The 24,585-nt window shown below is 52.8% G+C and overlaps 1 protein-coding gene across 1 annotated transcript; it reads right to left on the bottom strand.

Moving 5' to 3' along the window:
* Positions 1-475: 475 nt before the first annotated feature.
* AGRP (agouti related neuropeptide) lies at positions 476-3,402 on the bottom strand. The gene is made up of 3 exons (XM_032788447.1): positions 3,228-3,402; positions 2,084-2,178; positions 476-667 (listed from the first exon to the last, which is right to left on the bottom strand). The coding sequence occupies exons 1-3, from the start codon at positions 3,400-3,402 to the stop codon at positions 476-478; spliced, it is 462 nt and encodes a 153-aa protein (XP_032644338.1).
* Between the last annotated feature and the right edge of the window lie 21,183 nt (positions 3,403-24,585).

Below are 24,585 nucleotides of genomic sequence, written 5' to 3'. Positions count from 1 at the left end.
TGCGTGTGCCATGGAGGATTGCTGCTCCCCGGAAACGGGAACCACTTCTGCTTTCCAGCCGCTCCACCTCCAATGTGGAGAGAGCACTTTGTGAAATTCCATAGACTCCTATGCAAAAGGCAATCTGGTGGAAACAGGACACAGATGACATGGCTGTCAGCACTCTCACAAGACTAGATAGATAGCCCCTGCCTTCCCCAGCAGTCACCTCTCTGAGATAGCACTCCCTAAATCAGACACAGAAGGTCTCTCTAACACGGTTCTTGCTAATGGTCATGAAGATATTTGCTGTTTCCTGCTAAAGGAGAATATCCCTGTGAGAAGCAAAGAAAAAGCCAGGGGCCGAACAACTGAGCGTGGTGACACTATTTACTAGTAGATCGTTTATTAGAACTGCAAAGGGCACATGGGCATAAGGAAAACCAGTTACTAATCCAAGGAGCGAAAAAAGGGGGTGGCGGGGAACAAACCAAAGCTAGTTCTTGCCACATGGGAATGTGGCATTGATTTTCCTGCAATAGCAAAAGGCATTGAAGAAGCGGCAGTAGCAGGTGGCACAAGGATCACAGCAAGGGAGCTGGTGCCCAAGGCAGGATTCCAGCAGCCGGACGCATCTGCGTGGAGAGCGCTCCTCTCGGCCCTGAGCCTGCAGTGCAGCAGACAACACCTGCAGGAGGGGCAAAGGAAAAGGGGTTTCATACAGGACAACATGCACATGAATGGTGAACCGTTCAGTGTGTTCATTGGCAGAGGATTAAACATTTGCTGTGCTTGCACTGAAGTTGAATTGATTTAGGGGTGCCGTGCTGCACGTGGGTTTCATCAGATCTCCAGAAGGGGAGATGGAGCAGTGCCCAGGCATATGCCAGAACTGGCTCTGGGGGGGTGGGGGAAGAGTGTGCCCTGAAGATATCCATTTCCAGAGGGTCTGAACTACACCTGCACCAGGGCGCACTCTGTCAAGGTATGTCCCCTTGTCTCCAGGAGAGGCTACACAAACCTGGTGAGTCTGACCTGAAAGTCCCGGCCCTGTGTTCTCTGCAGCAAGGTCCCTGGACTCTGGTGACATTCGTAGCTTCAGTTAATAGGGAGGTTTGTAATGAATTAACCATGTAAACAGATAATGACCCAATCCATGCAGCAGCCTCTGGACTGGTTATCTTGCTATTGATTTCAGTTTGTTTTATATTCGCCTCACATTTTAGTTTTCAGTGTGCCCAGGGCCGGCTCTAGCCATTTCACCGCCCCAAGCATGGCGGCACACTGCGGGGGGCGCTTTGCCGCTTGCCAGTCCCGCGGCTCCGGTGGACCTCCCGCAGGCATGCCAGCGGATGCTCCACCGGAGCCGCGGGACCAGCGGACCTTCCGCAGGGATGCCTGCGGGAGGTCCACTGGAGCCGCCTGCTGCCCTCCGGGCAACCAGCAGAGCGCCCCCCGCGGCATGCCTCCCCAAGCACGCACTTGGAGCGCTGGGGCTTGGAGCCGACCCTGAGTGTGCCATGGATTTTTGTATTGATAACCCATAACACACCTCAGCAGTTGCCAGGCATGGAAAAGCTGGAGATTTTAGCATCAGGGGATGATAGGGACAGTTAGGGCACCAGGAGAATGTGGAATGGGGCACCAGGAGAATGTGGGAAGTCACTTGCTGGATGTTGCTGCTAAAATGATCAGCGGAGAAGCAGTGAACAATATTGACATTTAAACTGTCATCTTTAGGTTCAGGAGTGAACACGTCATAGGGATGAATGGTGTCATTCACACCTCACACAGCACTTGTCTCAGGCTATCTATAGACTCAGGCAGACAATACTGCATCTGTTATGCTAGAATCATGTCTAAGATTTCTTCACAACCTTGACAACTACAAGTAGCAATGAAATCTCAGCTTCTGGTGCACAAAAGTGTGGCAAGAAGTGAATTGCTCAGCGGTAGAACACTGGCCAGTGCTCTGCAGGAAGTCAGACTAGATGATCACAGTGGTCCCTCCTGGCATAAGAATCTATGAATCTGTGACATGTCTCAGAATACATCTAGTCAGTGAGACGATGTTAGTAACCCCCTAGGGGTCATAGGAATTTACCTCTGGCTCCAGTACACTGGCTTCCTTTATGAGGTCCTCATCAGCTACGCGGAGCTCCATAGCCATCCTGTCAAACCCAGGCCTTGGTAAAGTTCCTGTGAAATACAGAGAGGGTGAAGGACGCTGCTGATTGGCTCCAGGGGGCTGGCTGAGCCAGAGTTCCACTCTGACCCACCCACTTCTCTACAATCCAGAGTGAAGGGGGACAGGGAGAGATTAAATGGTCACAAATGTCACTAAACAATTATGTGCCTCAGAGGTGCAAAGAACTCACTCATCTGACATGCGCCTAAACACACATAGAATGGCTCCCATCTGCCCACCACCTTCACTGGGTGCAGCCTGCAGAGCTCAATGCCCCAAGCTGAGTCCCTTGGGAAAGAAGCCACCAAGATCTCTATCATGCCCTTCCTGTATTAGCTGGGAGCCAGTGGCACTTCCCTGCCCAACAGGCTTGGGAGTGACATATCCAAACAAAGGAAAAAGAGTCCAATATTGTTACACTCTTAGTTCTTGTCAGTCACAGCTGTAATGAGGAGATTCTGCAGGGCAGGAGGGGATCTCCGTCGCGGCCCAGTGCTCCCTGCAGATCCCCATGCACAGGGGATAGGGGACACCCTGCAGGGCAGGACAGTCCGTATTTACCCCATAGGATAACATGCAGTAAGTTGTCAGAGTCAGCCCGGTATCCAGTTACAAGTCTGGGCGTGGCTATGCTAATTAGGGGATGCAATGTTGCCATGGGAATGACTACGTTTGTGTGGGATGCTGTGCCAACCAGGGACCAACTGTGTTCTTGGCCAGTTGGAGTGAGACATTCCCCTAGCTGGGGCAGGAACGGAGGGGTGAGCCTGTTCTTCTGACACAGCAGACCCTGGGTGTGGTTCTTCTGAACATCACGCCCCTCAAGGGAAGCTGGGCTCTCCCTGGACAAGGAGCTGCATTTCTTTAAATAATTTCTCTTTTCCTAGGCTCATAGACTTTACAGCCAGATGGGACCATCACGATCATCTAGTCTGACCTCCTGCTTGCAAACTGGAACAGAGCGGCAGAGCTGCTTGTGGCCACTGCCATGTGCCAACTAGCTCACTGGTCGTTGTTCTCATCAGGGAGACAGAGCAGCCTGCGGGAGGGAAACACTCACCTGCGGGCCCCACGGGTGCCTCCTTGACTTTCCGCAGAAAGCTGGGGTAGCTGGACCTGTCTGCCCCATCCAGACTGGGGTGCATCTCTGACAGGTGACTGCTGCTGAGGTCAGAGGTGAGGATGGTCTGGATTCCCAGCAGCACCCCCCAACTCAGCAACAGCATATTCAGCATGATCCCCCAGAACCTGCACACCAGGAGGAGGATCAGGGACTGGGCACAAAGGCCGAAGTTCAAAACGTCCACCCTGCAGGCTGAATGATAGGACATGGATTCAACACAAGCTCCATTCCCTGGTAAACTAATCAGTGAACTGATCATCTCAGGTGGACACCATACCGAGGGGAAAGGTGGCTGGCTGGCTGCAAACAGGCAAGTCCTAGAGTCGCTCAACACATTTATTCACTTGAACGAAAGGAGAAGACCCTGAGCTGGATTGCTCAGTGCACCGGGAATGGACTCTGGATACAGTACCTGCACTCTCACGAAACTCTCCAGATTTTATCATGAGTCTTATGATTGGCACCCCAGCCTTGACTCCCTAGAGAAACAAGCATTGGTCTAGGGGACTCCTGAAGCCCTCTATTTCTTAGATTTAGGGGAGCCCTTCACTGGAAACTGTTCTTCCTCTCAGAGAACAATGCAGCCTGGGCTGTGTCTGTGAAGATGTGCAGCTCACCCAGCACGTGTAACATACCAGGGTACAATGAGCAGCTGTGGCACCCCTGCCCTGCAGTCTTGGGTTCCTCACAATGCCTTGCTGTAATAGCTGTCACCTGGGCCACTCACAAACAGCCTTCTAGCATGCAAGCCACATCCTGAGTGTGTGTGTGTGACTGCAGCCTGCCAGCCAGCCTTGGTTATACTGTCAGGTTACCCCAATACACCCCCAGTCTTAGATCTTCCTCCAGAAACATATGTCCTGTACAGCCCAGCCCTTTCCTGGACAATACAAGCTATGTTAGGTCTGTTATTTCTTTAAAAGGAATACTATGCACACAACTTGCCAGCCTAAATGGAGTTTCCCAGACCTTTCCATTTAAACACACTGGATTAGATAAAACAATAAAACAAGAGATTTTAAGTGAGTACAAGTAATGAGGCATAAAAGTTAGAAATGGTTATAAAGAAAATAAAGATAAAACTCTACTGGTGCTTAACTCAACAAACTATGTTAAAGTCAAAGCAAAGTTTTCTCACCAAATGCTTGCAGCATTCTTACTGACCAAACTTCTTAGGGCAGGACCCCCCTCCTAGTCCAACAGCTGCTTCCTTTATATCCATTGAGGTGCACTGAATCAATGGGCAGGGGGAGAGAGGGGTATCCATAGGGGTGTTTGCCCCTCGTTTTTATAGTTTCAGTCCCCCTTTTGAAAAACATTTTCATCTGAGAACCAAGAGACAAAAGTCTGTGTGGAAGGATGGTCCCTGCAGCTTTGCTCTCACCTGTTTCCTCTTCCTTTGTCTCCTCTTCCTGCTTGATGACTCAGTTTACTGCTTAAATGCATACTAAGCAGAGCACACATTCCTTTGTTTGCAACAGACCTGTTTGCCAACCTCATGTGTTAATAGCACCATACAGTGGAATCTTACAACTAGGGCTGGCTTTAGGCAGATTCCCCCAATTCCCCGGAATTGGGCCCCATGCCTCAGAGGGCCCTACATCCTAGGTGCCTTTTTAATTTTTTTTACATACCCGGCAGCAGTCCAGTCTTCGGCGGCATTTTGATGGCAGGGGGTCCTTCAGTGCCATGGAAGACCTGGAGGGAGTGAAGGACCCCATGCCGCTGAAGTGCCACCGAAGACCTGGACTGCCACTGGGTATTCGAATTGGGTCCTGCAGTTCCTAAAGCCAGCCCTGTTTACAATTTCACATACAATCTTGCCACACATATTTTCCCAGGATGATACTGACCAGCAAATTACAAGTTTTCAAATGATACCTTACGATGCATACTTTGTGCAAGGGTTAGCACAATAGTGTGTCAAGTGTGACTACAGGGGTGCATTCGGTCACATCATGTTGTCATAGGACACATCTGAGATGTTTGCTGGTGTCCACTGCCTGCCTATTGTCCTGGTGGGCCAGAAAACTCTAAGGGACAAGCAAACAGACGTCCTAGTGAAGAGGGATTATGAGGCGATCCGGCTCTCAGAGCCATTCCATTGGTGTGGCCACTGCTAAGGCCACGCTCCCTGGAGTCACCTTGGAGTAGGCACGCTTTTGTCCCCATTTTCCTGACAAACTGGGGTCACCAGGCATTGACTCGCGTTAATAGGACAAATGCAGACACCTCGACTCACTCACAATAGAGACAGCTCTGGTGCTTGGTGCCTCTTTTTTAGAACATCTCGTGTGATGTCCCCTGTGCCTTATGCTGCTCTCCTCTGATGCTGTGAAAAGGAGCACTTGGCTCCATACCTGGGTTACGGACTGCAAGTCCAGTACCCAGGACCTCACAGCTCCATTTGGTGGGAGACCCCCAGCACCAGCCTCCTGTGAGGGCACTGACCTTGGCAGACTCCAGTTCCTCAGTGTGGAAATGCAAGGGTGCTGTTTCCTGCCAAGGTACAGCTGCAGGGCAGGCTACAAGCACCCCTTCCTCCAGAAGCCACAGCGAGTGAGTGGCCAGCCTGCGACAGGCCTTCTCCCTGCCTGTTTGCACCACGTCACAGTGAAAAGTTGCATCTCCCCAGGGGATTTGGCCAAGTGGTGCCCTCCCTTTGGGTCTGTTCTAGTGCCGGTAAATGGGGAGGGGGAGTGTTGTTCATCTGGGGCAGTCCCTAGAGTTCTCGCTCACTTTGGCTGTTTCACAAGTGGGTTCTCGCCCTTCCCAAACGCATGCCCAGCTCTGCTCCAGAGGGCACAGCTGGTTCAGTATTGGAGCATTCATCCCACCCCCAAGAGGAGTAGAGCCAGGGAGAGTGCTTGCTGCTTCATGGCCTTTGTTCCTCTCACTACCTGTCTTGCACCCCCTCCTGAGATCGGAGAACCCATGGTGCAATTGCTCAGCCCCCAAGCTCAGTGCTGACCCCTCAGAGACCCCCCGACTCCCATAAATTAAACACATCATCTTCCAGTGGCAGACTGTGGAGCAGGGCAGAGAAGAATGTATGGGGTGGGGTAGAGAGGATCTATGGGGAAGGCTGTGGGACCAGACAAGGAAGGGTATAGGATAGGCTGTGGGACTGGGAAGGGAGTGGGAGGGGGCAGGCTGTGGGACCAGGCAAGGAGGGATATAGGACAGGCCATGGGACTGAACAGGGAGGGGGATGGGGCAGGCTGTGGAACCAGACAAGGAGGGGTATAGGATAGGCCGTGGGACTGGGGAGGGAGGGATATGGGGCAGGCCGTGGAGCAGGGCAGAGAGGGGGCATGGGGCAGACTATGGGGTGATTCCCCGCAGCCTGTCCCACCCATCACGTCATCCTTGATTCCACACAGTCCTCCACTCAGATTGTGCCTGATTCCCCACAACCTTCCCTCCACATCGTCCCTGATACCCCGTGGCCTGCCCTTCGTGTCATCCATGATTCCCCATGGCCCCCTGCCCCTCATGTTGTCCCTGGTTCTCCGCAGCCCATCTCTCACGTCTCACGTACTCTGGTAAAAGGCTCCCATCTGCTTCACTCCGTGCAGGTGCAGACGAGGCTCCGCTTGCCTGTGCGCCCGAGTGTCATAAAGAGCATGGGGAAAGCTCCGAGGGGCACGAAGCAGCGACGAGGGGCCAGAACAGATTTATTTAAAGAGGAAACCAAGTAAAGCAGAGCACTAGGGACGGGAGCGTTTCCTGAGTGGGTAAATCAACCCAGAGGTGCAGGAGGAATTTCTAAGACTGGAAGTGAGGGAAGAACCCAGGAGAAGGGCAGGAAGTGAGGCGAAGAAATGGGATGGAATTAAGGCGAACAAAATAGACACCGAATACAGGGGAACCTTCCCGCCAGGGCATCGTACTGAGCCCGTGAATTGTCTCCTCAGGGAAGTGGTGAAAGTCGAGTTGCTTGGCATATTTAAAACAAGCCTAGGCAAAGCCCTCCGGCTCCCATCCCCATCCCCCACCGGTGGGCGCATCTCAGTCACCTGTTGCCTCTTGTCGTGCTCTGGACCAGGAACTCTTTGGGGCAGGAACTGGCTTTTCCCTGGGTGTCTATGCAGCTCCCAGCACAATGGGCTCCAGCCCCTGGACCAGTCCCTTTGGGCACTACTGCATGGCAGAGAGAACACTACAAAATCCCTCCGGTGGCAGAACCCTGGGCTGGCCTCTGGGTGGATGAAAGGGCACCAAACAGGGCTGACCCGACCTCTTTTTCATTTCTTTGACCCCTGCATCCAAGTATCATGGAACTAGTTCTCTGTTGCTGTGGCAGATCGGGGTGGTTTGAAAAGCTATGTAAGCAGCACTGGAGTGGGGATCACATGGAGCCCCAGGCTCTCTGCAGTCCAGCTGTCGGAGAGCAAATTCACCTGTTCTCTTGGAACGTTTCCATTCCCAGCAGAATTTCCTCATCCCATTCACTGTAGAACTCCCAGAGCCCTGCCCTGCTTCCAGGGAACCTCCACACGAGACAGCATCTGAGACTGGCATGCAAACCCCTATGAAATGCACATGCACACCTTCTCCCCCGGAGTGTAACACCACCGCGCCCACAGCATGGTCGCCACGCGTTTGCAAACCCCTATGAAATGCACATGCACACCCGCACACCATCTCCCCAGGAGTGTAACACCGCCTAGCCCACAGCACGGTCACCACGCATTCGGATACACCTTCACACACAATCCGCACATGCCACAAATCCGAGACATTGCACAACACAGGCTTTTGAACATGGTCACCGGTCTCACCAGGCTCCGCTCTGCTGATCTCTCTGGGAAAGGTGCCGTGCCTTTGTGTTTAGATTTCCCCTCTGCTAGTTGAGTGGGGTTTATATCGGCTTTCTGTAATTAAGTACTCCAGCCACATGACTGTGCTAACCTACCAGGTAGGTGGGCTTCTCCGCAAATAGATCTATGTCCATATCCTTCTGCAGCTGGGGGAAGGGCCAGGGGGGTGGAGGTGGGGAGATGGGGAGACAGAGAATTGTATACTTCTCCACACCCTGCCAGGCTCTGGCTCCAAGGAGGGTGACTGGCTCCCTCCCTGCCCTATGCACCAAATTCAATCACAGACTGTCACTGATTCAGACAAGTCCTGTCTCGGCACCAGCTGCTGCACGTATGGATATACTGCAATCTCAGAAGCATGGTCCACCCAATGCCAAAGGCAGGCATTATCCCCGCCATGATTCTGCTGGAAATCCTGCATTTCTTTCTGGGCACCACCTAACCGGAAATATAGGGTCATCCAGAGGGAGTTAAGAAGAGCAACAGAAATTGACAGTGTGAAGGAACATCTAAAGAACTAAGGGACATACCCCAATTGGTATAATCAGTGGTGCTCCACTAACTCCAATGATGACTAGTCCCATTGACTCCAAAGGAGAGACCTCAGTTTACACCAACTAGGGATCTGGCACTAAGACTCCTAGACTTTAAGGTTAGAAGGGACCATCATGATGGTGCAGAGGTTCTCAAACTGTGGTCCATGGACCATCAGTGGTCCGTGAGCTCCATTCAGGTGGTCTGCAGATAGTTCCCTCTAAGGTGCGTGCCTGGGCGGCTGCACACAAAGGAATGAAGGGCCACCCACCTAATTAGTGGAGCCACCCCTGCGCTAATTAGGTGCCTGGACCCTGGAGAAGATGCACATGTAAGGTGAGGTGATGGCCTTGGGGGGAATAGGGGGTAGGTGGGAGAGGACAGCAGGGTGAGAAGAAGGGGTGGGGGGAATTTGGGATGTGCAAGGCTGTAGTGGCCAGAGAAAGAGGTGACTTTTCCTCCAGCTCCAGGGCTGCGGCTGCCAGGGAGAGACAGCCCTCCTTCCCTGCCTCAGCTCTGTGGCTGCTGTTGCAGTGGAGAGATCCCCTCCTTCCCTTCCCCAGCTTGGGGGCTGCTGTGCTGGCAGAGAGACCCCCTCCATCCCAGCCCCAGCTCGGGGGCTGCTGCGGCGGCGGAGAGACCCCCTCCTTCCCAGCCCCAGCTCAGCGGCTGCCGCGGCGGGGGGAGGACACATCCATCGCATTAGAAAGGTAGGACTACTGATATTAAAAGATGAGTTGTGTGCTTTTATCTGTAGAAAAAATGTTAATTATTATTATGTTTTTTTTATATAGCGCTTTTACGCAAAGTGTTTTACAATACTTAGCTAATGGTACAAACAACATTTGGAAAGAGCATTAAGTGGTCCGCCGAGACCCTCAGCAATTTTCAAGAGGTCTGCGAAAAAAAAAGTTTGAGAACCACTGATCTAGCGTGATCTCCTGCACACTGCAAGCCACAGAACCTCACTGCTCATTCCTATAATAGACCCCTAACCTCTGGCTGAGATACTGAAGTCCTCAAATAATGATTTAAAGACTTCAAGTTACAGGGAATCCATTTACTTTAGTTTCAAGAACAACTGACCCTTGCCCCACACTACAGAGGAAGGCAAAAAATGGCCAGGGTCTCTGCCAATCTGAACAGGCGGGAAATTCTTTCCCAATTCCAAACATGGTGATCAGTTAGACCCTGAGCATGTAGGCAAGATCCAGACACCTGGGAAAACATTCTCTGCAGTAACTCAGAGCCTTCCCCATCTAATGTCTCATTTCTAGTCACTGGAGATATTTGCTAAAAGCAGTCATACTATGGGCTATATGCCATTGTAGGCAACCTCATCATACCATCCCCTCCAGAAGCTTATCAAGCCCAGTCTTGAAACAAGATAGGGTTTTTGCCCTCACTACTCCCCTTGGAAGGCTGTTCCAGAACTTCACTCCTCTGATGGTTAGAAATCTTCATCTAATTTCAAGCCTAAACTTGTTGATGGCCGTTTATAGCCATTTGCTCTTGTGTCAGCACTTATATAGCTTATCTCCCTGCCCGGTGTTTATCCCTGTGATTTATTTATAGAGCGCAATCGTATCTCCCCCTCCCATTTTGTTGGGTTAAACAAATCAAGATCCGTAAGTCTCCTCTCATAAGATAGGTTCTCCATTCCTCTGATCATCCTAGTAGCCCTTCTCTGCACTTGTTCCAGTTTGTCTTTATTGAATTTTATCTTGTCGGTGTCAGACCACTTGTTCCATTTGTCAGGGTCATTTTGAATTCTAATCCTGTCTTCCAAAGTACTTTCAGTTCTTCCCAGCTTGGTGTCATCCACAATTTTTTTAAGCACACTCTCCACTCCATTATTCAAGACATTCGTGAAAATATTGAATAGTTCCAGACCCAGGACAGACCCCTGCGGGACCCCACTAGATACACCCTCCCAGTCTGACACCGAACCATTGATAACTACTCTTCGTGTTCAGTCTTTCAACCAAGTGTGCACCCACCTTATAGTATTTGCATCTAGACCTCTTTTCCCTAGTTGTTTATGAGACTTTCATGTGGGACTGTGTCACAAGCCTCACTAAAATCAAGATCTATCCCATGTAACCCATCCCAGAATCATGGCTGCAGCCTTACCCCTTTTCTCCTCAGGGGTACGGGTCCTGAGTTCATCTATAAAGGCACCTGGTGCCTCCACGCAAGGAAACCACTCCTTGTGCACAGAACACAAAGGGCTTGTCCCTGGAGAAAATATTTCACATACAATCTCATACAGAGGAGTGTCAGTCGGAGCACACATGAGTAAAACAACTCTCACCTTTTCCAGAGTAATAAAACAGTATCCAAAGCTTTATTGGGTATGGGGAATTCAGGATACAGGACAATGGGGAAAAAAGAACTAGGATAAGAAAAGATAAAAACAACAATACATACACTCTACCCATCCCGACATTTACAGCCGGTACCCACCATGCTGTGCTCCCTCCTATACCTGCCCAGGCAAATAGTGAACTTAGGCTCGGGTTTTGGTGGGTGGTGCAGCACTGGAGTTGGTGGTAGACTTAGAACAAAGTATCAGAATGAACAAGGCTGTTCTTACAAAGTATTCCCACCAAGGCTTGTAAGGTCATCCCAGGGGCTCTCTGGTCTGGACTCCAATGTGTAGTTTGCCTGGCTCATGGTAGCCCGACTATTACTCTCCTCAGCCTCCTGGGGTTCTGGTCCCTGCTAAGATGACACTGTTCAATGTCCCAGAAATCCCAACAGGACCTAGAGTCTTCCCTGGGGTAGGAATGTGGAGGGGAGAAGGATCCTCTCTGACTGTGATGCTTCTTTCCTTGCTATGCTCCAAACACAGCCAAAACCGAAAGTAAAAACAAACCCATTTGCCTCTGAGTTCCCGCTCATGATTGGTCCCGTTCTGTCTCTGCCCTGGACCCTAGGCAATCTGGGAAATGGAATCCTGAACCTCTGCTACCATTGCTGCTGTAGTCCACGGATGATTCCCCTAGATCAGGGGTCCCCAGTGCGGTGCCCGCATGTGCCATGGTGCTTGCGGGGGCATCTAAATGTGCCTGCATCCTGGCCAGCGGTCGAGCATCCGCCAAAATGCCTCCGAATTTCAGCGGCATTTCGGCAGCGACGTCTCTCGATGATGCCGCTTGCTGCCAACAAGTGACGTCATCAAGAGGCGTCCGCCAAAATGCCACCAAATTTCTGCAGCATTTCGGCAGATGCTCGACTGCCGCCACAGTCCTTCGTCTGGCGGGCGCCAGACAAAAAGGTTGGGGACCACTGCCCTAGATGATCCACGTGGTATTTCAGGAGCACCCCTCCCAAAAGGGCTATACATGTCTCCTGCTCCCTCCATCCACTAGGCTAGAAACTATGTCAAAGAAGGAAACTAGGTTGGTTTGGCCTGATTCGTTCCTGACAAATCCATGCTGACTATTCCTTATAACCCCATCATCCTTTAGGTGTTCCCCAATTGATTGTTTAATAATTTATGCCAGTATCTATCCCAATCCCAGGAGTCGGCAACCTTTCAGAATTGGTGTGCCGAGTCTTCATTTATTCACTCTAATTTAAGGTTTCACGTGCCGGTAATCCATTTTAGTGTTTTTAGAAGGTCTCTCTCTACAAGTCTATATATAATATAACAAACTAGTGTTGTATTGTAAAATAAACAAGGTTTTCAAAATGTTTAAGAAGCTTCATTTAAAATTAAATTAAAATGTTGATCTTACGCCACCGACCCGCTCAGCCCACTGCTGGTCTGGGGTTCTGTTCATCTAGGCCAGCAGTGGGCTGAGTGGGGCCTGCGGCCGGGAACCCAGCTGGGAAGGGTCTGGCAGCCAGAACCCCAGACCGGCAGCGGGCTGTGTGGGGCTAGCAGCCAGGACCCCAGACCGGCAGTGGGCTGAGTGGCTCAGCTCACTGCCACTCAGGGGTTCCATCCTCCAGCTCCTGCCAGCTGGGATCCTGGCTGCCAGACCCACTCAGCCCACTGCCAGTCTGGAGTCCCAGCCCTGCCCACATTCAGTGGGTACCTACCTTCTCCCTGGTTCTGGCCCATTCTCTTCCTCTCTCTGCACTGAGCTGAGGGTGGGAGTGGACCGAGCACAGGACTGGGAGTGAAGGGTTTGGCCAGGAGCTAGAATGAAGGAGGGGGCTCAGGGTTGGGGCAGGAGGTTTGGGTGTGGGGGTGCTTACCTGGGCAGCTTGCATGGTGTGTGAACGGGTGCGTGGAATGTGACTCCATTTGGATCTCCCAGGGGGGGTGGGGATGTGGGGGGATGCGTGGAGGGGGGGCTGGGATGTTGGAGTGCAGAGCAGGCAGAGGGCTGGGGCATGTGAGGGTGCAGGTGCCAGGTAAGGGGGGTTGGGTATGTGTGGGGGTGCCAGAGTCAGGGCTGGGGTCATGGGGGGTGGGAAGGAGTCAGCAGAGGGCCGGGTGGTACAGGGCTCAGGGCAGGGGACTGGATGTGGGGGGGGGTCAAGGCTCAGGGCAGAGGGCTGGGTGACAGCCCCCCCAGAACCCCCAACTCCCCACCTCTCCTTGTCCCGACTACCCCCTCTTGGGACCCCACCCCCTATCTAAGCCTCCCTGCCCCTTATCCCTGACTGCCCCCCTAGGACCCTACCCCCTACCTGTCCCCTGACTGTCCCAACCCTTATCCACACTCCCACTCCCAGATAGACCCCCAGGACTCCCATGCCTATCTAACCGCTCCCCGCCCCCTGACAGGACCCCCAGAACTCTGGACCCATACATCCCTGCCCCCGCTCCCTGCTTGCCCCAACCCCTCTCCACACCCCTACCTCCTGACAGTCCCCCCAGAACTTCCGACTCATCCAACCCCTGCAGCTCCTTGTCTCCTGACCACCTCCTCTAGAGACCCCCCCCACACCCTAACTGCTCCCCCAGGACCCTCTTTGCTTCCTGTCCCCTGACTGCCCTGACCCCTATCCACCCCCCAAACAGACCCCGGGACTCCCATGCCCCATCCAACCCCCCCAGCTCCCTGACTGCCCCCTCCAGAGACCTCCACCCCTAACCACCCTCCGGTATACCACCCCCCCATCCAACCCACCTGGCTCCCTGTCCCCTGACTAACCCCTCCTGGCCCCCTTACCATGAGACTCCCTGCTCATCTGGAGCCCTGCCCTGCCCCTCAGAGCGATGTGCGTGCGGCAGCAGGGCTCCAGACAAGCGGGAAGCGTCTCTACTTCTCCACCGAGCCAAACGCTGCCTCGTGGGAGCGCACAGCCCCGGCCCCCAGAGCACTGCACGCGCGGCGGCAGGGCTCTGGGGGAAGGTGAGGGAGGGGCCAGGGGCTTGCCACATCGGCAGGATTTTTAGTGGCACGCGGAGTCCCAGCAGGCAGCCACGTGCCATTAAAAATTGGCTTGGGTGCCATCGTTGGCTCACCTGCCATAGGTTGCTGACCCCTGATCTATCCAGTAACTGAAGTAAGGCTGACTGGCCTATAATTCCACAGTCCTCTTTGTTCCCCCTTTTAAAGACAGCTGCTATATCTGCCCTTCTCCAGGCCTCTGGGGAAATTCTGGGGGCTCCTGAACTAATGCAGATTCCTCTTCCCCCTCTGCTCCACTACAGTACCCCACGGTCTAAACAAAGGCGGGGCCAATTGTCAGCCTTCTCACCAACAAATCACTCGATTGGGCTTCCCCGTGATTGGTACACCTTCCTGCAAGCCTTCTCAACCATCTTGGATGACCCACATCACATATGGTCTGCAGAGCCTGCTCTCCGGAAGCGTGAGGACATGACCTCACCTCCCGCCCACCTCAAAAAAGCTTGGGAAATGGACCAGCCCTGTCCCAGTTGGGGGTACAGCCTGGACATCATCAGAGCTCCATGCTTTGGAACCACCACCCCAAGTAGAATCCAACCCATGAACCAGGGGTCTTTCCGCATTTCCAATTGCTGCTATGGTTGTGGGTCTTGGGGCAGGTGCAGCAGATCCCCCTGTAAATGGTGATGATAGCATCTATAAAGTTGACAGTAGCCCCAGATTCTAAGGCAGTTCAAACCTTCCCGATCCCAGTCTGGCCAAAAACCATCCCAGACCTGGTGGAGATGATTGATGGATCACCCCTATCATCAGGACTAGTGACCCAAGAAACCATCCCCTTAGAGGCCATAGCGGAAAGCACTAGGAAATAATATGCTTTGATGTGATCCACTCTCCGTTCTTCCCAATAATTCTTGGCATTGCTTGGTTGGAGCAGCATGATCCATTTTCTCTTGGTGGTGGAGGAGCATTACTTTCCTCCAAATATTGCCAGAAAGCTTGCCTCAACCAAACCAACAAACCAGCCTGGTGATCTGCACCACAGGCCCCAAGACTGGATAAGGTGCTCAGAAATGAGACCCCAGACGATAGGGTCTAGCCAGAAGGAAGCAGTTCCAGACCAGAACCTCAGTTTCCCAACAGGTCCTGAGACTATTTGAGTGTATTAGAAAAGAAATACATAGATTCACTACCTCCACACAGGGACTATAACAGTCAGATAGACCTACAGTCCGGGCAAAGGCACCCACTGGTCAGATATACACTATGTCTGAACCAGAGCTGGAGGCACTATGTGTGTACACCCAGGAAAATCTGTCAAAGGGCTTCATTTGAAGATCCACCTCCCCAGCGGGGGCACCATGTCTCGGCGTAGACTATTCATAACTGTACCCCCTACGCCTCATCCGGGAATTGCTCGACTCCTGAGGACTGCCAGGACCTTCACTAGCTCTTTGAGGGACATACAATCTAGTGCATGTAAGGCCAAGGAGCAAACGAAAGACCGCTTTTCGTACCTGATATTGGCACTTTGAATGCGTAGTAATGCCATTTGGCATAACCAATCCCCCCACAACATTCAACATTTTGTAAATGATGTGTTCAATCATCTACCTTGATGATATACTGGTGTTTTCTGAGAACTCTGACCAGCACTGTCATCACGCCTAGGCAGACTATGGAAGCACGGTTTGATCACCAAATTAGAGAAGTGCACTATCCACCAGGCCACCATTGAATTTTTAGGTTACATCAGCTCCCTGAAGGGCATTTAGATAGACCTGCAGAAGATGGGCGCCATCTGCAACTGAACAGCACCCTGGACCTTCTGAGAACTTCAGAGCTTCCTGGATTTTGTACATTTTTATAGGCGATTCATAGCCAATTCTCTGAACAAGCAGCCTCCTGACCTCCCTTCTTCGTAAAGCCATTTGATTCATTTGGTTGCCTGAAGCCCAGCTCACTTTACACCAGCTCAAGGCCACCTTCATCACAGCCCTGATTCTGGCACACCCACCTGACCGGACTCACCCATTCGTAGTGGAAGCAGATGCATCCAGCCCGGGCTGCAGGTCAGTACTCTCGCAGTGACCTCAGTCCGTTCTGCATCCTCATGCATTCTACTTTTGGAATCTCACCACTGCAGAGATGCACTATGGAATACTGGACAAGGAGATGCTCACCATCAAAACTGAATTTGAAGAATAGCATCACTACCTTGAGGGAGCTTGGCTTCAGGGGCGGCTCCAGGCCCCAGCACGCCAAGCTCGTGCATGGGGCGGCATGCCGTGGGGTGCGCTCTGCCAGTCACCGGGAGGGTGGCAGGCAGCTCCGGTGGATCTCCCGCAGGCATGCCTGTGGAGGGTCCACTGGTCCCGCGGCTCTGGTGGACCTCCCACAGGCGTGCCTGCAGAGGATCCACTGCCCGCAGCTTCAGTGGACCTCCCGCAGGCACGCCTGGGGGAGGTCCACCAAAGCCGCAGGACCAGCGGACCGTGGCACCAGCGGACCCTCCGCATGCATGCCTGCGGAGGTCCACACCGGAGCCACCTGCCGCCCTCCCAGCGACCAGCTGAGCGCCCCCCGCTGCCGCTGTGCTTGGGGCAGCGAAATGTCTAGGGCCGCCCCTTGGCTTCCAGTGCTGGTTTTCACTGACATAAAACCTTGAGTACCACTGCAAGGCCCAAGCTCTGAGCCAGAGGCAGGTAAGGTGTTTTTTTCTCAATTCAAGTTTACGATCACCTACCATACAGGAAAACAAAATGGGAACACCAACGTGCAATTGCTAAAGGGGGATTATTACAGGGAAAATGAGGAATCTTCTTCCAAGCTCCCCTACCCCCTCAAGCCTAATAATTGTGTTAATGCTGCAATCCAGCAAGACCTGCTCTCCCTCACCCTGTCTGTCTTGAAAGAAGACCCACTTGCCCTAGGAACACAGTCTGTGCCCTTAGGGGCTGAGCTGCACCTTTCTGTGTGGGATGGTATAACATACTTGCAGCACATAAACGTCCCAGCTTGACGCCCCAGACTGGAGGACCTATGACTGTGTCACAATGCCTGGATCACTCTGGCTGCCAGAAGACCTCTCATATGGTCGCCCGTGTTTTCTGGTGGTCCTGAATGTAGGCTGAGCTCCAAGCTTATGTGGACTCCTGCAAGGGCTGTGCATGTACCAAGTCACCCCAGAGCAGACCGCTCGGCACCTCAGTGACCCTGGAGAACCCAGCTAGGCCTGAGTCTGCCATCAGCCTAGACTTGGCCACACCACAGTCATAACAGTCATGGATCATCTGACTAAAATGGCCCATTTCATCCCTGCAACCACCTGCCCTCTGCTGAGACTACTGCCCAACTCTTGGTGCAAAACCTGGTCCAGCTCCACAGACTTGCAGACCATAGAGTTTCGGACCCATGCCTGCAGTCCACCTCTTGTTTTTGGCATGAAGCGTTCAGATTACTGGACAGCCACATATCCACTACCACCACATATCTCACCCACAAACAGATGGAGAAACTGAAAGCATAGGCGGCAGATTTGTATAATTTTTGGTGGTGACCAAAATGGGGGTGCCCCCCCGCTCCCGCCCTGCAAGTCAATATAAAATGAAGCTACAATGCGTCGGCACCACAAGATTACAAGGGTCAATTAAAAGTGGAAAGTCAGAAGCAGCACTTGCCTGCTTCAATATATGGTGGTATATTTTGTTGCACCTGTTGTGACAAAGTGGGAATATTCTTAATGTTTTCTCTGAATACTGTGTGGCTGCCTCAGTTTCCCCTGCAAGGTGCCAACTGAAGGTGTTGAGGACAAAGAGATCAGGTGCCCTCCTTGTCCAGAAGAGACACAAAGGCCAAAGGAGGGAGTGTCAGTTTGGAGCTTGCTGGGGAAATGGGGAGAGGCCCAGAATTTGGGTCTGGGCTCCCCACCCCACAAGATGGACCTGACTGAGGGGTCCTGTTTTCTGTACCTACAAGCTCTGTTTTAGTAAACCTGTTTTACCAGCTGGCTGAGAGTCACGTCTGACTACAGAGTTGGGGTGCAGGGACCTCTGGTTGCCCCAGGACCTGCCTGGGCAGACTCGCTGCGGAAAGTGCACGGTGTGGAAGGGCATGCTGAATGCTCTGAGGTCAGACCCAGGAAGGTGTAAGCGTCTTGCTCTGGAGACAGTATGCTCAGAGAGAGGAGGCTCCCCCAGAGTCCCGACTGGCTTTGTATGGAGTAGTTCCAAAGCATCCCAGTATCCCCTTCCACATCATGCGCTTTCTGGAAGTCCGCACAGGCACTGACACTCCCTCCTCTGACCTTTGTCTCTTTTCCAGGCATTAGGAGGCCACCTGATCTCTTTGTTCTCCAACATCTTCAGTTGGCATCTTGCAGCAGAGCGGCCCAAGCCATCAGTTGCCCGGAGACAGGGTTTCAGCCATTCTCTGTGCAGATGGCATCACACTGGCCCTCTAGGGCTCTATAACAATCACATCCCTTATCCCACCATCTAGATCCTTGAGAACTGCATAGGGGAAACTGAGGCACCCACACAGTATTCAGAGAAAACATTAAGAACTTTCTCACTTTGTAACACCTGTATACGACTAGTTATATACTTTAAAGGGTTTAAAATTATCAAGTATTGTGCTAAACACAATGATACTTCAAACTGACCACCAAATTTAAGTTGCGCGTTTTTCGGCTCAGGTGAGGGCTCTGGGGTGGGGCTGGGGGCGCAGGCCCTGGGGTGGGGCAGGGCTGGGGATAAAGAACTTGGGGTGCAGACGGGCTGTCCCAGGGCTAGGGCCAGAGAGGACTCCTCCCCCCACTGGCAGAGGTAAGCTCCAGGGGAGGGACCTCTTGTCTTCCCCCCCTCCCCCTGGCAGCACACTCACTCTGCAGCATGGTCACTGCACATGCTCCTAGAGCCTCTCTCAGGTCCAGAAAGCCCACTTGCCTCCCCTATGATGGGTACCGGTGGGGGGGCAAGTGGGGCAATTTGCCCCAGGCCCCGGGTCCTGCAAGGGCCCCCACAAGAATATAGTATTCTATAGGCTTGCAAATTTTTTTATGGAAGGGGCCCCCGAAATTGCTTTGCCCCAGGCCACCTGAATCCTCTGGGCAGCCCTGGGGAGTTGCTATCACATGTGGCCTCCCCTGGTGCTGCCCCTCACCCTACCCTCACTGGGGATGGGGCTGCCCTTTGCCCAGCATGGGGCAGGAGTGAGGACTGTATGGTGATGGCTGGGGGTGGGGGCAGGGTGTCACAAAATTCACCCAAGCCCCAGCTGCTCAGGCCTAGGAAGCCCCCACTTCCCCTGTGATGGGTGGGTGGGTGCTGGGGGGGACGACTGCCATCACATGTGGCTTCCTTCCTCCCCTGCTGCAGCCTGCTGCCCCTCGCCTAGCCTCACTGGGGATGGGGCTGCCCCTTGCCCAGCATTGGGCAGGAGTGGGGGTTGCAGGGGAGAGGGGGTGGATCACAGGGGAGAAACCCAGCTCCAAATATTGGTGGAGCACAGCCCCCAGCCTTGAATATTCCTGGTGCTCGGGCCCCTTGAGCCCATATAACCTGCCGCCCCTGCGAAAGGCTGAACCTGATACAGAAGCAGACCTTGAAGTGTTTTGTAAATTAGCACCAAGAGAACTAGTCCATGCTCCTGCCGTACGCAGAGTTTTCGTATAATAATACTGACCGTGTCTCTATAGGTCAGAGCCATTTGCTAATTATGGGTTCCAGCCCAGTTTTCATCTGGCGTTACCAGCAGCCTCCCTAAACCCAGCCACCACAACTGGGTCCTGCACATCCTAGAAGAGGCGAAGAAGGCTTATAAGAAGCATGCAGACCATCAGGGACAAGAAGCTTCTGTGTTCACAGTAGGCATGGTTTGCTGACAAGCATCTCCAGAGCAATCAGCCGTCCCGGAAATTGGACTATTAGTCCAATACGCCAGCAGATCAACCCGGTTACCTTTAAACCACAGCTTCCCCCATCTCCAAATGAACCCAGGTTTTTTCAGGTTTCTCTTCTGAAGTCCTGAGCTGAGAACCCTTCCCTGACTGAACCACACCACCCCTCAAATCCAGGATAAAGAAGAGTACAAAGCACATCCTGTCCTCAATTCCCAAGGGATGCCTATACTGTCTGGTGGACTGGGAAGGCTACAGCCCCAAGAAGCATATTTGGCAACCTGCTTCCCATGCCCCTGCTGTGCTGGGGAAATTCCACCAGACACATCTGGACCAGCACCACCCTGATGGGCAGAACAATGTAAGAACCGGCAGGACTGGAACGTAGAACCATGGGGCGTGTGTGCCACAGACACGTCCACATCACCACTGGAAGCTTAGGCTGGGTTTTGCTGGAGCTAGGCACTGCAGGAAGTACCACCCAGCAGTGCTTGAGTGGGAGCCCCCTGCAACCCACTGATTGGCTCATACTGCTTTATGGACCAGGAAGGCACCCAGGGGAGCTGTCTGAACAATGATGCACGTGGCTTCTTGCTTCTGCTCCAGACTGTGTCTTGCTGCGGACCCTAGACCCCGGCTCCTGCCTCTGGTTTGTCCCCGACTCTGTAACCTGGTGCCAGACCCAGACTCCCTGGCATCCTGACCCGGCTCAGCCCCACCCTGCTACTCTTCTCCTCGCTGCAACTTGGAGCCCAGCCAAGAGACTGTAAACTGAGTTCGGGGATTGTCACTGCGGGAGACAGGACAACAAAGCCTTCAGCCCCAAGGGACAGCATTTGTGTAGAATACAGGGAATTAGCCCGTGCAATGAATGAGCTAGGCTGACCGGTTGCTGGCCAGGAATAAACAGAGCCACTCGGAGAGTAGTGACCGTCCGTGTCCTGCCGGCCCACTGGAGCACCCTGGGATAGCGGCACTGTCAGGGCATGGTCTCCCACAGCGCCCCCTTGTGATACGACAGTGTCCTGTACTCACCCTGCCTTCGGTCCTCAGTGTCCGGGCAGACAGAGAGCAGGTCCGGGATGGGGAGACTCAGCCCTTCAGCTGAGTCCAGCAGGAGCCACCTGAAAACACACAAACTGATGCGAGTCCACTGGGGGACTCCCGCCCTTCCTTCAAGGGTCCTCGGTCAGGCTGGGTCCCGTCCAGCACCCAGCGATGGGGCTGGCAAGGGTTCCAGGGCAATCCTTCAGACTCAGATGGGCTGTCTCTGTTCTCAACTGCGCTCTCCTCTGGGCGCTGAGGAACGGAGGTTCTCCTCCTTCTCCTCTGTTCTCCTCCCAGAGTGGCTGCTAACCGAGTGGGGCTTTGCCTCTTTTAGTGTCTCCCTCCAGGCCTGATACACCTTGTGGGTATGGCAGGGCAGGGCTGCTACAGCCCTTCCTTAGCTCTCTCCTGGCTGGTGCAGGGCTTGTGCACCCCACCACAAGCGCCCTTCCCTGCCCAGCTCCGGAAGAGGGCAGGCGCTGGTCTGTGTCACCTAGTCACCCATAGCCATTGACTGTTACTCGACCTACCTGGGGACTGTGCATTTGCCAGCACATCACCGGGAAGGTGAAGTCTGTGTTTGATCTTTGGGGGGTCTGGGTGGAGCTCATCACAGACACTGCCCCGCACCTCACGCAGGACTGTGAGGCTTTCCTGATAAGATACAGTCACATCGCAGCTCCCGCACTGCCCTCAAGCACAGGGAGATGCTGAAAGAGCCAGGTGGGCAAGAAAGGGAATCCTGCGTCAGGAAGACTGTGTCTTAGCTTTATTAAGCAGCAGAGCTATTGTGGCTAATGCAGCCGCATCTCAGTGGTGATGAGCAGATGGATGAGGGCTCCAGTCCCTGCACTGAAGGGGTGTTGGTATCTGGAAGAGGCAGTAAGAGCTGAACTGGATGGAGAGAAAGGATGGGTGAGTTCAGCTGCAGGGAGAGAGAAGACCATTTCATTGAGATCCCATGGGACAGGGTGACCAGAGCTCTGTAAGAGGGATTGGAGATATACAAGGCTCCTCTTGCACGAGGATACTGAAAATATGAGGGTTGGAAGGGACCTCAGGAGGTCATCTAGTCCCACCTCCTATGCAAAGCAGGACCAATCCCCAGACAGATTTTTACCCCAGTTCCCTAAATGGCCCCCTCATGGATTGAGGTTGGAGATATCCTATCTCATAGAACTGGGAGGGACCCTGAAGGGTCATTGAGTCCAGCCCCTGCCTTCACTAGCAGGACCAGGTACTGATTTTGCCCTGGATCCCTAAGTAACCCCCTCAAGGATTGAATTCACAACCCTGGGTTTAGCAGGCCAATGCTCAAACCACTGAGCTATCCCACCCTGCTAAACAGTGAGTAAAAACTGGCCTGGCCCTGGTGATAGTCTGCTAGCCCAGTCTGCTCTCCAGGTGCCTACACCCAGCAGGGCCGGATCCCAGCAGCCAGAGAGCATTTGTGGCTGTGCAACCTCTGACCCTTCTGTAGAAATTGCACATGGAAGGATTGAAAGGGAAACTTGAATGGCACAGAAGCAACTGGGTCACATAGGATAATAAACCTTGAAAAGGGTAGGATGCTCCCACGGCTGTTATTAAGGCACGTGGTTTGTAGTGTTGTGGTAGCCGTGTTGCTCCCAGGATATGAGAGAGACAAGGTGGGTGGGGTAATAACTTACAATGGACCAACTTCAGTTGATGAGACATACAAGTTTTTGAGTTACACAGAGCTCTTCTTTAGTCTGGGGAACAGAGGCGGATTAGGTGTTTGTGGAGCCCTGGGCCAGAGCAAGTGGGGGTCCCTCCACACCCCTTCAGCCTGCAGTCCCCCCATGCTCCTGTCACGGAGCGGGGTCAGGGTGCGGGGGATTGCCATGTCCCGCTTGCCCAGTGCTCCTGCTGGGGAGTGGGGTCGTGGCACAGGGGCTTCTCCTGCTCCCTGGCAGGAGTGCCAGGCAGGCAGAGCAGGTCGGGGTGCAGGGGTGCCCATTGTTCCAGAGACACCCCCAACTGGCCCGGGATCCTGAGCATGGGTCCCATTGGCCCAGTGGTTAGTCCACCACTGCTGGGGAAGGAAGCGGAGTGTCTGAGCTAAATACAAGTTGGGACCAATTGTTTAGCAGAAGGGGTAACACGTGGCAGATGATCACTTGAAATGAGGTGGGCAATTGAGGGTTAGATTGTTATGCATAAAGGGTTTGAAGTGGGCAATTAAGGGCAGCAGGTTGTGGGGCGTATTACAAGTTGTCATGAGCCATAAAATCAGTGTCCCTCTTAAGTCCAATAGATGCAAAACCTGCAGACATATCTCCACTGCTACAGCGATCCCCCACAACACACCTGTCAAGATCCAGGGTCCTACAGATGCTTATCACAACATGTGGGGTACCTCATCCAGTACTTCAATTGCCCCAAGAATAACTACGTGGGTGAAACCAGACAGTCACTACACTATTGAATGAACTCACACAGAAAAATGATAAAAGACAAAAACACCCTACCACCCATCCACAGACACTTTTCACAGAGTGATCACTCCATATCTGATCTTTCAATACTTGTCTTCAAGGGAAACCTGCACAACTCCTTCAAAAGATGAGCCTGGGAACATCAGTTCATAACTCTGCTAGACACCGAAAGCCATGGACTTAACAAAGACGCTTGTTTTATGGCTCTTGACAACAATTTGCAACACGAGCCATAGTCCGTTACCCTTAATTGCCCATTTCAAGCCCTTTCATTATAACAATCTAACCCCCAACTACCCACTTCATTTCAAGTGACTGCCTCCACGTGTTACCCCTTCTGCTTAACAATTGGTCTCAACTTGTATGTAGTTCGGACCAGGAGTGGCTCTAGGTATTTTGCTGCCCCAAGCACGGCAAGCAGGCTGCCTTCGGCCACTTGCCTGCGGGAGGTTCCGGGTCCCGTGGATTCGGCGGAACGCCTGCGGGAGGTCCGCCAAAGCCGCGGGACCAGTGGACCCGCCACAGGCCTGCCTTTGCCCTCGCAGCAACCAGCAGAGTTCCCCCCGTGGCTTGCCACCCCAGGCACGCGCTTGGCGTGCTGGTGCCTGGAGCTGCCTCTGGTTGGGACACTTCACTTCCTTCCCCAGACCAGAAGAAGAGCTCTGTGTAGCTTGAAAGCTGCACAGCAGAAGTTAGTCCAATAAAAGATATTCCTCACCTACCTTGTCTCTCTCATTAAGGTCCGTCTATCTCCCTAGCATCTGTAATGAGTTCAAATCCCAAAAGAGGAAGATGTGATGTCTTTGATCTTGGTATTTTACTGGGCCAGTAAGGTGGATCTTTTCAAAGCTACGCAGCGGATTAAAATGCAGAAATGCCATTAAAATACTGTTTTTAAAATTAGCCCTATAGAAAATCAACGTAGCCCATATGAAATGGATTAGAGATTGGGTAACTGATAGCTAGAAAATAACTGTTTAACAGGAATGACCATCCAGGGAAGGGAGGGTTTGAGTAGGGTCCCTAGAAAGCTATTCAACACCTTAATCAATGATTTGGAAGCAAATATAAAATCACTGCTAGTAAAGTTTGCAGATGACATCAAAACTGATAGAGTGGTAAATAATGATAACGAATAGGTCTGTTCTACAGAGCGATGTGGGTCACTTGATAAACTGGGCTTATTCACAATCCATGGATTTTAATACAGCCAAATGC

Source organism: Chelonoidis abingdonii, chromosome 19, assembly GCF_003597395.2.
Source record: "Chelonoidis abingdonii isolate Lonesome George chromosome 19, CheloAbing_2.0, whole genome shotgun sequence".
Taxonomy (NCBI): Eukaryota; Metazoa; Chordata; order Testudines; family Testudinidae; genus Chelonoidis; species Chelonoidis abingdonii.
Note: the sequence above shows the minus strand (reverse complement) of the source record. Positions and strands in the feature narration are given on the sequence as shown.

Excerpts from the sequence above, each read along its gene's own strand:
- AGRP (XM_032788447.1), bottom strand. The coding sequence starts at position 3,402 with ATGCTGAATATGCTGTTGCTGAGTTGGGGGGTGCTGCTGGGAATCCAG. Across the intron at positions 2,179-3,227 it reads GGCACCCGTGGGGCCCGCAG|GAACTTTACCAAGGCCTGGG; the intron begins GTGAGTGTTTCC and ends TGTATTTCACAG. Across the intron at positions 668-2,083 it reads CCAGTGTACTGGAGCCAGAG|GTGTTGTCTGCTGCACTGCA; the intron begins GTAAATTCCTAT and ends CCCCTCCTGCAG.